Raw genomic sequence first — 15,790 nt, forward strand, 5'->3', positions numbered from 1 at the left:
AAACCTCGTAAAAGTGGTAGCATTATCAAGTTGTGATCGTTTATTGGAAGACCATGGGGTACTACTATAATTTGAATACGAAATAGGTTTCTCCCATGATAATGAATGAAGGTTTGTTTGATCATGGGGAGTCGAAACTGTCAAAGCTCCTGGATCCCAAATAAAATCAAAATTATCTTCTTCTATTGTTGGGGAATATTTATCTTCATCTTCTTCAGTTTCAACTTCGTTGTGATCTTCATGTTTAATATCAATGGAATCATCCTCTGTTAGTACTTCTTTATAGTTGGAATCATCTTTTTCAACTTCTTGTTCTTCTTCTTCTTTAACTACAACTTCCTTGTAATCAACTTCGTCAACTTGTTCAAACTCTTCTTTTTCTTCTTTTATTACTTCTTCATGGTTAATGGAAATAAGAGGTTGTGAATAATAATAGTACGGTGGTGGTGTATAATAAGAAGATGGAGGTGATGGTGAATATGGTGGTGAGTACGGTGGTGAGTACGGTGGTGGTGTATAAGAGTACGAAGGTGATGTGAGACATAATTGATGCGGTAAAATTTTATGATTCGAAACAAGGATGTCGTCTCCCGGAATGTCATATGAATCATAAAATTTGGTCAGACATTGATGTTTCATATCTCGACTAGGATTTAGATTTGATGAAGGAAAATTACTTCCTTCTTCCTCCTCCGCCATTGACTGAATTTTGTTCCTTTTTCCCTGAACTTCTCCTTCAATATCATCGATCTTAGTGATAGAAGTGACTTCGGAGAACTGTCTTCTCAATTCAATTTTTGTTTCTATTCATGACAAACATTCATCGAGAGGAAGAAAACCATACCTGAAAATACTTTTCAATGTATCCCAATCATCAATGATCGATTTTCCTTGATCAATAAGTCTCCATTGCAGGGCATTATATTGTTCATAGATTCTTTCGAACATATGTTGCTCAACCAAAAAAACCTTATCTTCGTCGGGGACGTCTTGATTTCTGAACCAATCTTCCATGTGTTGAATCCAGAAATTTATATGAAATTGACCTTTGAAGAGTGGAATTTTAGAAATTTGATGAATTTTTCTTTCATCTTCTCGATCAATATAAAATTGAGTTGTATCTCGAATAGGATCCCAAGATAAACGTGGAAAAAATTTCCAACATTCAAGAGGAGATGTATTCATAGATATTTTTTTTTTCTTTGTAAAAAAAATCCAGAATTTTGATGGCTCTGAATACCACTTGATGTAGACGCAGCGGAATTAAAATAAGAACAATAAAATAAACGAAGAACTGTAAAGAAAACGATAAATAAACTAAAACTTAATTAACTTCAATGGTTTTCTCTTCAATCTGAATATCAAAATAGACTAGACCTCCTTTTATAGGATAATAGACTTTCCTAGTTAGACTCAAACTAGGATTCCTAAATATTAAAGATACTTAAAACATTGAAACTCCTAAATAATAGAAATACCAACATAAGGTAATTTCCTAATCTTAAACTAACTAGGACCACTATTGTGGCCGACCGGGGCGTGGGCACGAGTGGACGTGGGCCCACGTGTTATGCGCCTGCATCACATAATTTTGTCGGTGATCAAGAATGTCTCTAAAGTTTATCTCTTTACTATTTTTGTCGGCGATGAAGAAGAATAAAGTCTAGAGTTTATGGAAGAAAAGCGAGAAGACTTAAAATAAAAGCTCTAATTATTGGGTAACCATAATTTTTTAGCAGTTGCTTTTATTTTAGCACTTAATTGGAAGTGCTTAAATAAATTTAGTAGCATGCGTTTGGCAATGTCTCAAGAAGTGATTTTCGCTAACTAAAAATTTAGTAGCATGCGTTTGGCAAAATAAGCTAAAATTGCTTTTATCTGACAATTACATGTGTGACCCTCCCTCCCATATCATGAAAACGAATTAATTAAATGACATTTGTTCAGTTTCATGAGGCTTATAATATATTTCAAAGTAATAAAATATTCACTAATTGAGACTTTAGACTCAGTAATAGGAAAAAGAATTTTTCTTATAACTACATCATCACAATAAAATGAGATAATCGATATTCAACCTTTCAAAAAGGAATGGTAAAATCATCCTTTACGCAATAACCACAAAAAGACTTCTATCTACCACCGAACAACTATGAAGAGGAATTGACGCTCAATTAATTATGATAAATAATCTTATATACTCTCCAATTACGTGTAGTGTTGCCAACCGAGATGTCTTACATATAATATAAAATGAGAAATACATATTGTGAACATAGCCACTTACTCAAACTTGGAGAGAAGCCTCAGAAAATTTACAGAAAAATACTTAATGGTAAGGCCAACTTTACTAAACATATTATATATACATAGTAATACTCATACACTTTTATTTGATGGATATTACAAGTTGGGAAGTTTGAATTTTGGTTACAGGAATTATGATGGGTTTTATGGAAGAAAAATTTAGAGAGAGATAGAGGGAGAAAGTTGTAGACAGCTATAGAGAGAAGCTTGAGAGCCTATTAATGCATGTGATCAGAGAACTTTAGAGAGTTGTACTTGGGACAAGTGGGTCCGTGACTCCGTGAACAGCTTCCCGCATAAGCTAATAACAGAAGCCACAAATTGTGGCTTCTGCTTTTTATTAGAAAACTGCTTTTATGGCTTTTTAAAAGCCATAACTTATTCTTGCCAAACGAGAGTAAACTAAAAAGCACTTTAAAATTAGCCAAAAGCTGGTTTTTTATCGATTTTAAGCTAACCCAAACGCAGCCTTAGAGGACAAGAGTGAAAAGTACTAGAGTGATGTCCCCTTAAAAACTGTTGTCCGTTTAAAATTTTTAATTTTTTTTAGCTGTCCACGTAAAGTAGTTGTCCATATAAGATAAGTTCATATATTGGGCACACAAGATATACGATGGTGTGGAAATAGTAATTGTGGGGTGGATATAGTAATTGTGGGGCGAATACATCCGGCGTTATGAAAGAGAGTAAATTGTGGGGTGGATATAGTAATTGTGGGGCGAATACATCCGCCGTTATGAAAGAGAGTAAGAGACTAGGAGAGTAAGAACTGAGAAGCAGAATAGAGTACAGAGAGAGAAAGCAATCGAGGCAAATTGCACTCAAAAACCCTTGAGCTGGATTTCCTGTACTAATTCAAGTAAATTTATACTCTCATCTACCTTTTACGTACGTGAACCAACCGTATGATCTACTTTGTATACTTCGATTTAGGGTTTTTTTTTGTTAGGTTTTACCAAGCAATCTTCGTTTTGAATAGAACCAAGTCTAGGTTATTTAATTTTCTTTCCTAAATCACTATCATTGTTTGTTAGTTTGAATTATTAAATAATGTTAATTGAGTTTACATCTTTGTGTGGAAGAAAGGGAGATTTGTGGTAGTTGTAGGTTAAAATCTGGGACTACTCCCTACATTCTGGGTTTAATTGATTTGAAACTTGTGTTTTAAATGTGTTAATTCAACCTGAAGGAAGCAATTCAAACGTTTTGAGTATGGGACATGATAAATCAATCTGATTTGGGTTCTTAACTAAATCAACATAGGACTGGAATTTTATCTATTTAGGGTTCTTGATACATAACTGATAGTTTCACTTGTCTTCTCTGGCAGTGCCAGTGAAGGGAACCCCACAATAAAACTGTAAATGTGTACTTGATCAGTAGCTTGCTTCACATTAAGTTTTATCATATCCACCCACCAGTAGTTTGCTGATCGAAGATGTTCTTTTATGGGTTTCTTTATCTTTGTTTTCATTAGGTGTAAACTTCTTCTGCATAGCCGGTTTTGGCTCTCGCGTCTTCCTTACTCGCCACCATAACCGATTGAGCTGCTTTTGTGTCCTTAACTTTCAATAAAATTTCTTCAAGGTTATAGTGTTTCATCCCTTCTTGTTCTGACCATTGAATGGTGTTTCAAGGTGGAAGTTATGTCGGGACACGATGACTCCAGTGCTTTTGGGAAGAAATCAAGTGACGATATGGATATTCCGACTTTTAGTGCTGAAAATATGCAAAATAATATGAAAGTCATTTACTACAGGTTCATATCTGACTCTCCAGAACTGTATATTAATGAACTTCGATTGGACATTCTCTTAGTCTTTTTTATGAGAAACGACATTTGAGGACTTTTAAAATCTAACTCCGATTCTTTATAATCTACCAAGTCCAAAAATGATTAGTTTGATTGCTAATCAACACTTCTCTTTGTTTCTACAGCCGAACTTTTCTGTCTATAATTGGAGGTGTAATTGCTGGAATTTTGGGATTCACAGGCTTAACTGGATTTGTCTTTTATTTCCTTGTCATGGCTGTTACTTCTCTAGGACTTGCAGCTAAGGCGAAGTTCTCCGTGCATGCTTACTTCGAAAGCTGGAACCGCGTTATTCTTGATGGATTTCTTAGCGGCTTAATGGTACATTTCTGATACTACCACTCTTATTTTTTCGCAATTAGTTATACTGAGAGGTTGTCAAACTTTCGTGCGTCAGGAGTTCCAAAAATTCAGAAATCAGAATGTATCTTAGTTATGGACTTATGGTTACTATTCTTTAGTCAGATAGCAAATTTGATATACTTTACTTTCTTGACTGTTTTAGGCATGGGATTGTTACTTAGATTTCTGAAGTCAGCTGCTTTATTACAATTTTCCCTTACTTTTTAAAAAAATGAGCTTACATTTTCTTTGTTGAATGCTATGATGCATATTAACTAAATCTACACGTGTAAAAGCTAGAAAGCGTCATTTACATTTTCCTTGAGTTGCTCCGTACTTCTAATTGGGCTTAAATGTTGTTGTTGCACCCGAAAAGATGGTCAAGAATGCAACTTTTTGTTTGAGAGGCGAGTATTTCACATGACTAGTTCCTCTTCCTCCTATATGCAACCTTCAAATTATCTTAAGTCCTTAACATTGTCTTCCAACTCATACGCAACTCGAGAAATAGTTGATTCGAAAGCCTTGTAGGATAGTCTGGTCTATGCACTTTAGATCTCACAATTATGTGCTCCTGCTTGATGAGAATCTAGTAAAAAATTATCCAGGATCACCGATTCCGTTAATGCATATTCAAGCCTTTATCACTGGTTGCAAATCCGCCAAATCCGTATTGATGTGCTTGTTGTCTGAGATTTCTCAAGAGACCCTATTCTCATGTCCGACTTGATTGGTCATGAGATAATGCATCTCCTTTATGTTTCTAGTCATTCAGGGGCCTCAGAGCTTAATACTCATTGAGGCGCTTAGGTTGCTTAAGAGGACAAGGTGGTACGCAGGAATTCGACCCTTTTGTTGAGATTTCCGTCGATTTACTGTTTGAGTGCTTCAAGTGCTCTTTTGCGTCGTTCGTCTCGCCTTGACTGAGGATCTGCCTTTTCAATGTTTTTACGAACATAAATAATATTTCTTTTCCTCTTTGTATGAAAAACCTTTTAGTGTATAGGTCTGTCTTCCTATTGGAATAAAATTGACCTGTCTTTTACTTTTTTGTTCAGACTTGTATATTAAATATAGTTGTTTAGGGCTAGGCAAAACAGATAATAGTATTTGTAAACTTTTCTTTTTCTTGTACCTTGAAAAGTTTAGTTGAATGTTAATTGTTGCTCGAGTTCATTGGTTAGTTGCTTCATTTTATTGTGTTATAAGATGTTGCTTTAAATTAACATGGAGATACAACTTGATATTTTGTGGGTCATGTTTGAGACATCCACTTAGCACTTCAGATTACATGAAATACATCTCGGATACAATGTCAGTGTGTAGTTTGTTGAACTTGTATCTTATGTTCATTGCATGGAGTTATGTATCATATCTTTCCTGAGGGCGTCTAGACTCTAGACCTAATGTGTTAGAATCAAACAAAGAATATTATCATAAGAGTTGGAATTAGGAATGATACTTCGAGGCTTTCCGTGAAGTAGTTCTGTGTTTCTTTATGTTATATTTGGCTCATATGTGGTTTACGAATCATACTAACACTACTCTTTATGTGCTTGCAGTCATTCGTGTTGTTTTGGACGTATCCTTCCTTGGTATATGAGGCACAAGTTACAATCACACTTCACCCGATCATCATTAGTTCATTTTATTTAGAGACTCAGGTGGTGGTGTCTGCTTTTTTTTTTTGAAGTTCAGATCTAAAATCTGACTAGGGATCTGAATGGTCTCGAGTCAGATTTAAGCATGTTTGTTTCTTATTTGACTCACGACTAACTTGGGACTTGGCAGCCCAAATCGATCCTGGCTGAGTCTCTCAATGTAGTGTTTGGCCGAGTAACTTGGCTGACTTGGCCGAGTCCCGAGTCATCTCGACTCGTTGAACCACCAAGTCGAGGGTGAAACTTATTTTTCTTTTGTTTCATATGCTTGTTCTTGTTTTTCTTCTTCGTTTCAAGTTATTTTCTATTTTTTCCCTTTCGACTTCTTATTCTTCCCTTTTTTTGCCCTGGTTTTTCATCATGAATTCTTCTCTTCTTCTTTCTGTTTTTCTCTCCTCTATTTCGCTCTTTGTTAATCTATTTTTTCCTCTTTCGTTCGTTCTTTCTTTATGTTGTTTCCTTCTCTGCTACTTTTCTATCTTTCTTTGTTTTCTCTTCCTTTTTTTCTTCTTCTATGTTTGATGTTCTTTCCGTTCTTTCTTTTTATTTCCTTCTCTTATTTTTTCCTTCTTCCGTTGTTTGCTTCCTTCCTTTATTATTTCCTTCTTTCCTTTTATGCTTTCGTTCTTCCCCTATTTCTTTTCGTTATTTTCTATGAAATTAAGAGTGTATTTTGAAAATTATGTGACATATATGTAAGAGAACAACATGTACATAATTATATAAAACTCAGCCTAACTTGGTGTGTCGCATATGCATAAAAATCACATAAGAAGTAAGGTATGGTCAAAATTTGAACTTTATTTGCATTTTTTAACTCAGCCTGACTCGGCCGAGTAACTCGGCTCGACTTAGCCTGCTCTCCCTTAGTCGATCCCGAGCCAAGTCCGAGTTTAACAGCTTAGCTCGTACACCTGGTTCGTCTGAATGGATGATTTTCATTCGAGTCAGATATCAAATAAGTCTGATTTAAGAGCCCTTTGTTTGAATTTGCCTGAAATCACTATAGTGCTCCAGACTAAAAGAAGTGAAGAATTAGGTGACTCAGAAAAAACAGATTCAGACAATAAAAGAACCTTCAATAGACATAGCATGTCCATTTATGTTTTTTCTCTTATCATCTGTTTGTTCCGTTATGGATGCCGAATATCACCTCATAGATATTGTTTTCCGGAAACTGTATTTGGGTTTTGCCTTGACATACTCTAGATTTGCGTACGATTTGGTGCATATATTTTGAATGGAGGTCTGAAACAACGTGGAGCTTTCTGATATGGCATCAGAGATGGAGAAAGACTCTTCTCGAGAGAAAATACCAGGTACCAGTTTTTGCAAGATACAGATTGAGTTCAATGATTACACTAAACTAGAAACTGTAGTTTGGGTTGTGTTTTTTCATTATATAATCTTAGTAATCATCTTAGAACTTAAATACTTGGATGTGTGATGTTATCGGATTCGGTTCCTCTCTTTCTGTTTTCTTTATATTATAACTGGGTTGTGTAATTTCATCATTGGAACTTAATCCTTAAGCAATTAATTTTGAATTAAAAGTATATGCTGTATTGTGTAGTCAGATCAATCAGCTCATTTGTCTTGATAATTTCTAACGAAAATTGTTCTTAGAAAAGAATTGCTTCTTTATATTAGTTTTATGGTGTTTTCATGGATGAATTAGAAAGAAAATTATTAAGTTTTAGATCTATAAATGCTCACAAAATATTCCAGATTGTTGCAAGTGATGTGGCTGCTCATATAAGGTTATGTAGTGGGTGCCTAAAGGATTACTAATGCCTCTTAAAATATTCCATCAGGAATTAAGAATAAGAGGTCCGAGAGATTCTTGACTTTGGGATGTAGCATCAACAGGCGGTTCTTGGGTTGCAAGTTTGTGCTACCGACTCTAGGCATCCATGCATTTCCTATAAAGCCAGCGTTTTGGGGAAAACTAAATAGTTTTCGGGGTGTGAAATTTTAAAGGGAATATGCAAAATTTTAAAAAGTTTCCGGGGAAACATATTTTATGGGGAATATGGTTCAAAATAAAAAACTCTCCACCTCACCTCTCTCTCTCTCTCTTCTTCGATTAGGTCGCCTTCTCTCTCTAGAAACTCCGGCGAAGGGGTTTCCCTTCGCCGGAGTTCCGGTCTGTTGAAGAACAGCCCGGAACTGGTCTGTTGAAGAACAGATCGGAACTCCGGCGAAGGGAAATCCCTTCGCCGAAGTTTCTAGAGAGAGAGAGAGAGTGAGTGAAATTTTTTTTTTTCATGGTCGTCGGCCGGAAAAATTTCCGGCCGGCGACCTAATCGGAGAAGAGAGAGAGAGAATGGTAGGGAGAGAGAAGATGACGTTGGAGAGAGAGAGAAGTGAGGTGGGGTTTTTAATTTTTCCCTCTAACAACTTACAAAATAAAATTGTCAAACAAATTTGACCAATTTTTGACCAAGTCTTCACACTCCGGAAACTATTTTGCTTTCCCCGAAGCGCTGGCCTTCCTATAAATACCCGTACCCCTTTGTATATGGTGTAATTTTTCCGGCCGGCGACCTAATCGGAGAAGAGAGAGAGAGAATGGTAGGGAGAGAGAAGATGAGGTTGGAGAGAGAGAGAAGTGAGGTGGGGTTTTTAATTTTTCCCTCTAACAACTTACAAAATAAAATTGTCAAACAAATTTGACCAATTTTTGACCAAGTCTTCACACTCCGGAAACTATTTTGCTTTCCCCGAAGCGCTGGCCTTCCTATAAATACCCGTACCCCTTTGTATATGGTGTAACCTGTATCTTTCCCTCCTCTCATCTTATACACTTGAGTTTATTCTTATAAGAATTTAAAGAGAGGAGTTATGTTATCAATAGCACACAGTTATAGTATTCCAATCTTTATATCCATCTTTGTCTATTATATAGCAATATGTTATTGGCATGAACGATTGCAAGCACATAAAGAACTATATTAACTGGGTAAAGGAATTTAAAGATGTAGACGAATGAGTGTTATTCAAATGTTGAATCTAACTAATCTCAATTGTGCAGCTTTTGATTTAGCAGGAAAGAACTATACTAATCGAACACTTGATATTAAATCCTACTTGGAGGAAAATAATCTGAAAAAGACCATAGTAGAGGTTGATAATGAAACTTCTCAAAATCGTGTATTTTGTCTGTCACCATCTATATGAAGATCAAAAGTCAGAATATTTAACTACGAGAGACCTTTGACCATTTAAAAATGGCTATTCTTCCTAAAGCTCTAAATGGCTGGCTGCATCTAAGACTAGAAGGTTATAAAACTGCTCCAGAATATAGTTCTATTATATTTAAAATAACAACAAATTGACACATTGTGGTTTTTCTATTAGCGAAGAACAAATATCGGAGAAGACATTGTCTACTTTTAATGCTTCTCAGTGGAATTTGGAACAATATAGAAATATGTGATTGAATGAAGAATAGTGTGTTTATCAATGAGATTACAATGACTATTTATAATAGTCTTAATACTCTTAGTAGAGTATACACAATATTCTAAGTATGGTTACATGGAATGATATGTATGGATACAAGAATATCTTAGATATATTTCCTAATGTGATAATATATTCTTTATTTGCTATTATCCTCCCTCAAGGTGGAAGTGCTGGGAAGAACTTTCAACTTGGTACGAAGAGTAGAAAATCGTGACGTTGGTAAACTCTTAGTGAGACAATCTGCCGGTTGATCTGAGGATGCCACATACTGTAGTTTAATAAGGTTGAAAGAAACCAATTCACGAATGAAATGAATGTCCAAAGCAAGATGCTTGATTTTTGTGTGAAAGACCGGATTAGATGCAAGAGCTATAGCCGATACATTATCACACCAAAGTTGCGGAGGATGTGGTAGAAAACAATGTAAGTCACGAAGTAAGTAACAAATCCAAATTACTTCAGCAGCACAATTTGCTAGAGAACGATATTCAGCTTCGGTGGATGATCGTGAAACAGTTGGTTGTTTCTTTGCGGACCAAGAGATCGGACTGTTGCCAAGATAAATGATAGAACCACTAGTGGAACGACTGTCAGAAGGGCTGCCAGCCCAATCAGCGTCGGCAAATCCATGCAGAGATAAGTTGGGAGATTTTGTGATGGAAATACCAAATTGTATAGTGCCTTTGATATAACGAAGTATTCGTTTTACCGCAACAAGATGATCGGACGTGGGCTTATGCATATAGAGACTTACTTGATTGACTGCATGGCTAATGTCTGGTCTAGTCCAAGTTAAATATTGAAGGGCCCCCACCAGACTTCGATATGTGGTAGGATCTTTTAATAGGACTCTAGATGTGGGAGAGAGTTTAGTGGATGAGGTCATGGGTGTAGTACATGGTTTTGCACCAACCATATCCGCCTTCGATAAGATCTCAAGTGCATACTTTGATTGACTCAAAAAAATTTCAGAGTCATTTCTGTTTATTTCTAACCCAAGAAAATAATGGAGATCTCCAAGATCTTTCATAGCAAATGAGAGGCCCAGTTGTTGTATTAAAAGTCCACATGCTTTCATAGAATTTCCGGTAACTAGGATGTCATCAACATAGACCAAAATGATAAGAATAATACCATTGGTGCAGCACACAAATAAAGAGGAGTCTGATTGAGATTTAGTAAAACCAAGAGCCATGAGACAGTCAACCAATTTTGCATACCAAGCACGAGGTGCTTGTTTAAGTCCATAAATAGCCTTCTGTAGTTTGCAGACATAATGAGGATAATTTGGGTCCTTAAAACCAATAGGTTGTTGCATATAAACTGTTTCTTGAAGATCACCATGAAGAAAAGCATTGCTGACATCTAGTTGACGAATAGGCCAATTAAAATGCACGGCCAATGTCAGAAGAACAAGTATGGTGACTGGTTTTGCGACTGGACTAAAAGTTTCATTATAGTCAACCCCTTCTTGTTGAAGAAAACCCTTTGCAACTAAACGAGCCTTGTACATATCAATACTACCATCAGCTTTTTCTTTTATACGAAAAACCCATTTGCATCCTATAACATTTTGAGATAGATGGGGAGGAACAAGTGACCAAGTATTTGCTTTTTGAAGAGCCTGATATTCAGAAGCCATAGCATCTTTCCAATTGGAGTCTTTACATGCTTGAGAGTAACAAGTGGGTGTAGGAGAAGTAGAACTGATAAGAAGAGCAGTAGGAAGGGGATATTTAGTAGAAAGTAACATTTTAGGTTTAAAAATACCTGCTTTCCCTCGGGTGACCATAGGATGAATATTCGATGCAGAGACTGACGGTTGAGATGTAATAGCCGGGTCAGAAGGGGTAAGCTCGGGTGTGAGAGATGTTTCAAAATTAATGGGTGAGATATGGGTGTCATGTAGTGATAAACTATTTGGTGAAGATGAAGGTACAGGAGATAAAGTGATGAGTTGGTTTTGAGGAGACATGATGTGATGTGGCATTAATGGAGCATTTAAAGATGGAGGAATGGGTATAGAAGAATTTATGGGAGAAGAAATGTGGGTAGTTTCTAAAGGTTGGGTTTGACCATTGTGGGTTAAAGAATTGGCATTTGAAATAGGGTTAATATGGGAAGTGGGAGAAGAATGGGTACTGTGCCCATGTGAAGGAAGGAGGGGTAGTTGGACATGTGATGAAGAGAGAGGAGTGTTGGGAAGTGAAGCAACTGGAGTTGACATATTGGGTTGAAAAGCTGAAATTTCTTGCTGTAAAGCTGAGTTAGTAGCCGTTGGTTCAGTGGGACTTTGATTTATGGAAGTAACTTGTTGTGGAGCTGATAAATTAGTCATGGGATTTGCAGTGTTTCTATTGAGCAACGGAAAAGGAGTGGGAAACAAGGGTGGAGTTAAAATAGAAGTTGCAGGAGATGACCCTTTCAGGAGATCAAGGTAAGGAAATTGATCCTCATTGAATATTACATGTCTGGAAATGTATACTCTTCCACTTGAGAGATGAAGACATCTAAAACCTTTATGAGAGCTACTGTACCCTATGAAAACACATTCTAAACTTCTTGGAGCAAGTTTGGAAGATGAATAAGGACGCAACCAAGGAAAACACGAACAACCGAAGGCTTTCAAAGAGGCATAGTCAGGTTTGTTGTTGAAAATTCTTTCCCATGGGCTAAGATAACCAATAGATCGAGTGGGTAATAGGTTTATAAGGTGATTTGCAGTAAGTAAAGTATCTAACCAAAATGATGGAGGAAGATTAGCTTGGATTAGGAAGGTACGAGTAATATCAAGAAGATGACGGTGTTTAGATTTAGCCACCCCATTTTGTTCTGGGGTATGTGGACATGTGAATTGGTAAGTGATTCCTGATGAAGTTAATAAAGAGGTGAGTTCTTTGTGAATAAACTCTCCACCACCATCTGTTCTAATAATTTTTATTGATTGACCAAGCAGATTTTCAATTTTTGTTTTAAAATCTGAAAATACATGTCGAAAATCAGATTTAAGAGAGATAGGTAATACCCAACAAAATTTCGAAAAATCATCAATTATGTTTACATAGTATTTGTAACCACTAATTGAATCTACACCTGCAGGACCCCATAGATCGATATGCAAGGTATGCAAAGGCGTTGGAGCATTCGTAGAAGAAGGTGTGAAAGGCAACTTTTTGCTCCGTCCAAGTTGGCATTCCTTGCAAAAGATGGGTTGGAGTGAAGAAGCTGGTAATAGATGTTTGAGTTTCTGCATAGTTTGAAAGGAGGGATGGCCGAGCCTTCTGTGCCATGTGAGGGAAGTAGAAGCTGAAACTGAAAAAGCTGAAAGAGACGATCTAGTTGAGGTAGTAGAATCGAAAGTGATAGGATAAAGTCCATCTTTAGATGGCCCTTGGAAGAGCATCTGACCCGAAAACAGATCCTTGACAAAATAACCAAAGGGATCAAATGTTAATGAGCAACAATTATCAGAGGTAAATTTATGAACAGATAATAAATTGTGAGAAGCTTTTGGAACATGTAAAACATTATTGAGTAAGAATTGATGTTTGTTATGTAAGAAAGATGAATGCCCAATATTTTTTATTATCATACCTTCTCCATTTGCAGCTGAGATTTTTTCATTACCATTGTAGGTGGAAGAGGAAGCAATGTTGGAAAGATCAGGGGCCACATGATTCGAGGCTCCAGTGTCTGCAAACCAAGGGTTGTGACCGAGGATGTTGGCAGAGGCTAACATAGCAGCAATATTAGTCGGCGGAGCACGCCCCTGATAAGCGAAGTTAATTCTATGGTAACATTCAGAGGCACCATGACCAAACTTGTGACAGATTTGACATTGAAGTCGTTCAGAGTTAAAAGAGAAAGATGGATGATTCTGAAAATTTCCAGAGGCTCCATTGTTAGGTAGGTTGTGATTTCCATTAGTTTGATAATGGTGAGAGGTACGACCACGACCTCTATATTGAGAACCTCTTCCTCTATTCCGATTTTGATAGTAACGGTTACTTTGATTAGGAATAGGATTACCGAAATTGTGTCTGGATTTAGAAGTAGCTAGGAAAGCTTGAGAGTTTAGTGCAGTAATGGGCGAAGCCTTATTTTTCTCTGAGATGGTAATTTCTTCACTCATGAGAAGATTATGGAGTTCAGAAATAGTTACTGGTGGATTACGGACACGAATCGCCGTAGAAAATGAGTCGTAATCAGATGGTAACCCTTGAAGAATACTTACAATTACTTCATTGGTTGATGCTGGACTCCCGGCTTCAGCTAGAATATCTGTATATTTTTTTTATTTTTGATAAAAAATCAGCCATTGAAGAGTTTTCTTTCTTACACTCTCTTAATTTCCCTTGAATTTGAATAATATGTGCAGTCGAAGCTGCTGCAAAATTTTCTTCTAGACGTAACCAAAGTTCTCTTGATGATGTTGTTCCAACAACATAAGGTATTACTGAACTTGATAAAGTTGAATTCAACCATATGAGGAGGGTTTGATCTTCCTCAACCCAATCAACATATTCTGGGTTAATGATATTGGCTTGTCTCTTTTCCTCATCAACAAATTGAGGAGGACAAGGCCTTGTTCCATCAATAATGTCAGTGACTTGGTACTTCTTTAGCACAGGTAAGAATAAACTCTTCCAGGCTAAATAGTTATCACTTTGTAATTTTATTGGGATAACATTCCCCATTGTATTGACTGCTAGTGAAGTAATCTTAGTTGCTTCCATTAAGATAAATGTTTAATAAAGTTGTAGTAAGAATGCTATGTTTAAAAATGAAAGACTTGTCGGACAATATTTTCAAAACAAATAAATTGTGGACTAGTGGAAACTGAATTTAGACAGACTACAAAAAAAAATAAAGGAAGAAGAAAGACGCAGCTAGAGCAGCTCAGATACCATGATTGAATGAAGAATAGTGTGTTTATCAATGAGATTACAATGACTATTTATAATAGTCTTAATACTCTTATTAGAGTATACACAATATTCTAAGTATGGTTACATGGAATGATATGTATGGATACAAGAATATCTTAGATATATTTCCTAATGTGATAATATATTCTTTATTTGCTATTAATATGAACTTCAAATGTCATTTTGATTTAATTTTATGTATTCTTGCTGCTGAACAAAATCGTAAATTATAATAAAAATCAAGAGGCTCGTCCAACTGGTTATTCAGAAGTATCTGAAACTTATGTAACTGAAGGAGTTGAAGGAGATGTCCTTCGACCAAGGTGACAATGCGAACAATTTTTCGGATAGGACAATTGATGTGGAAGATCATCAAGTCCTATTGATTTAGGGATCGTAGAGTTGTAGCTAGAGACCAACTACGATCGTCGAATTACGAAGTAATTCGCGGCTAACTTCGATCGGATCCTACAACGGGTTACACATAAGAGTGACAAATTGATCTAGGATATGACTAGTGGGAGTGAGATATAATCATGGGAGTGTCCCATAAACATATCTCATAGGCCTAAAAAGGAATTAGGCAAAGATAGCACAAAAAGGCCAAAAACAGGGTTTTTGGGCCTAGGCCGATTCGGGCACTTTTAGGGCTCGGATTGGGCTGATTTTTGGAGGGACGTTTCCTTATGTTATGAACATTAAATCTGCCAATTTTGGCTGGGTTTGGACGTCATCTCCTTAGGGAATTGAGAAAATACCAATAGTTGCTATTTTCGACTATTTCCCTAAATCTTATTCTAAAGGGTGTTTTAGGAAACCTAAAAGGAGGTGGATTCTTATTAGGGTTCTATATAAACACTCTTAGGGCAGAGAATAAGGTGTGGAATTTCTCTCTAAGCTTTCTTACTCTACCACATCAAGTAGAGAGGAGAAAGTGAGCTAATTCCCAAGCTATCTTCTAGTCAAGCAAGAAGAAGGTCTTCTTATTATCCAACCACCATTGGTGTGCTAGCTATACAACAAGGTGAGAGATCAAATTGATTGCTCGTGTCCCAAGTAGAGGAGCTACACTTGAAGCTCTTGGTCTTCTTCAATCAATTCAACTAGTTCGAGGGAAAAGCGATTAAGGTAATCTACTATCTCCATTAGATTAATTACTAGTTTTGCATGTGATCCTGGGAATACTAGTGTAGACATTAGATGTCATATTTCCGCTATAAACACTAGTAGAAGGGTGTAAATCCCTACAGTGGCGTCAGAGCCTCTTGCTA

General features: G+C 36.5%; 1 protein-coding gene and 1 long non-coding RNA gene across 3 annotated transcripts; both read left to right on the forward strand.

The window, feature by feature from the left end:
* Positions 1–3,021: 3,021 nt before the first annotated feature.
* LOC147549463 (uncharacterized) lies at positions 3,022–7,679 on the forward strand. Of its 2 annotated transcripts, none has more exons than XM_086669865.1 (5): positions 3,022–3,166; positions 3,945–4,066; positions 4,246–4,441; positions 6,025–6,044; positions 7,333–7,679. In XM_086669865.1, exons 2-5 carry the CDS (start codon positions 3,954–3,956, stop codon positions 7,361–7,363), a joined length of 360 nt encoding a protein of 119 aa, XP_086525991.1. In that variant the 5' UTR covers positions 3,022–3,166; positions 3,945–3,953; the 3' UTR covers positions 7,364–7,679. The 2 variants fall into 2 exon arrangements, with proteins under 2 accessions (XP_086525991.1, XP_086525992.1); XM_086669866.1 differs by having other exon boundaries at positions 3,062–3,195.
* Positions 7,680–11,662: 3,983 nt separating this feature from the next.
* On the forward strand, positions 11,663–14,522 carry LOC147549464 (uncharacterized). Its single transcript, XR_015236594.1, has 4 exons — positions 11,663–12,479; positions 12,691–13,064; positions 13,227–13,497; positions 13,970–14,522. It is a non-coding gene; the product is annotated as an uncharacterized LOC147549464 (long non-coding RNA).
* The last annotated feature ends 1,268 nt before the right edge of the window (positions 14,523–15,790 follow it).

The sequence above is a fragment of the Eschscholzia californica genome, unplaced genomic scaffold, assembly GCF_041429995.1.
Source record: "Eschscholzia californica isolate CP2 unplaced genomic scaffold, dmEscCali1.0.p SCAF_3, whole genome shotgun sequence".
Lineage (NCBI taxonomy): Eukaryota > Viridiplantae > Streptophyta > Magnoliopsida > Ranunculales > Papaveraceae > Eschscholzia > Eschscholzia californica.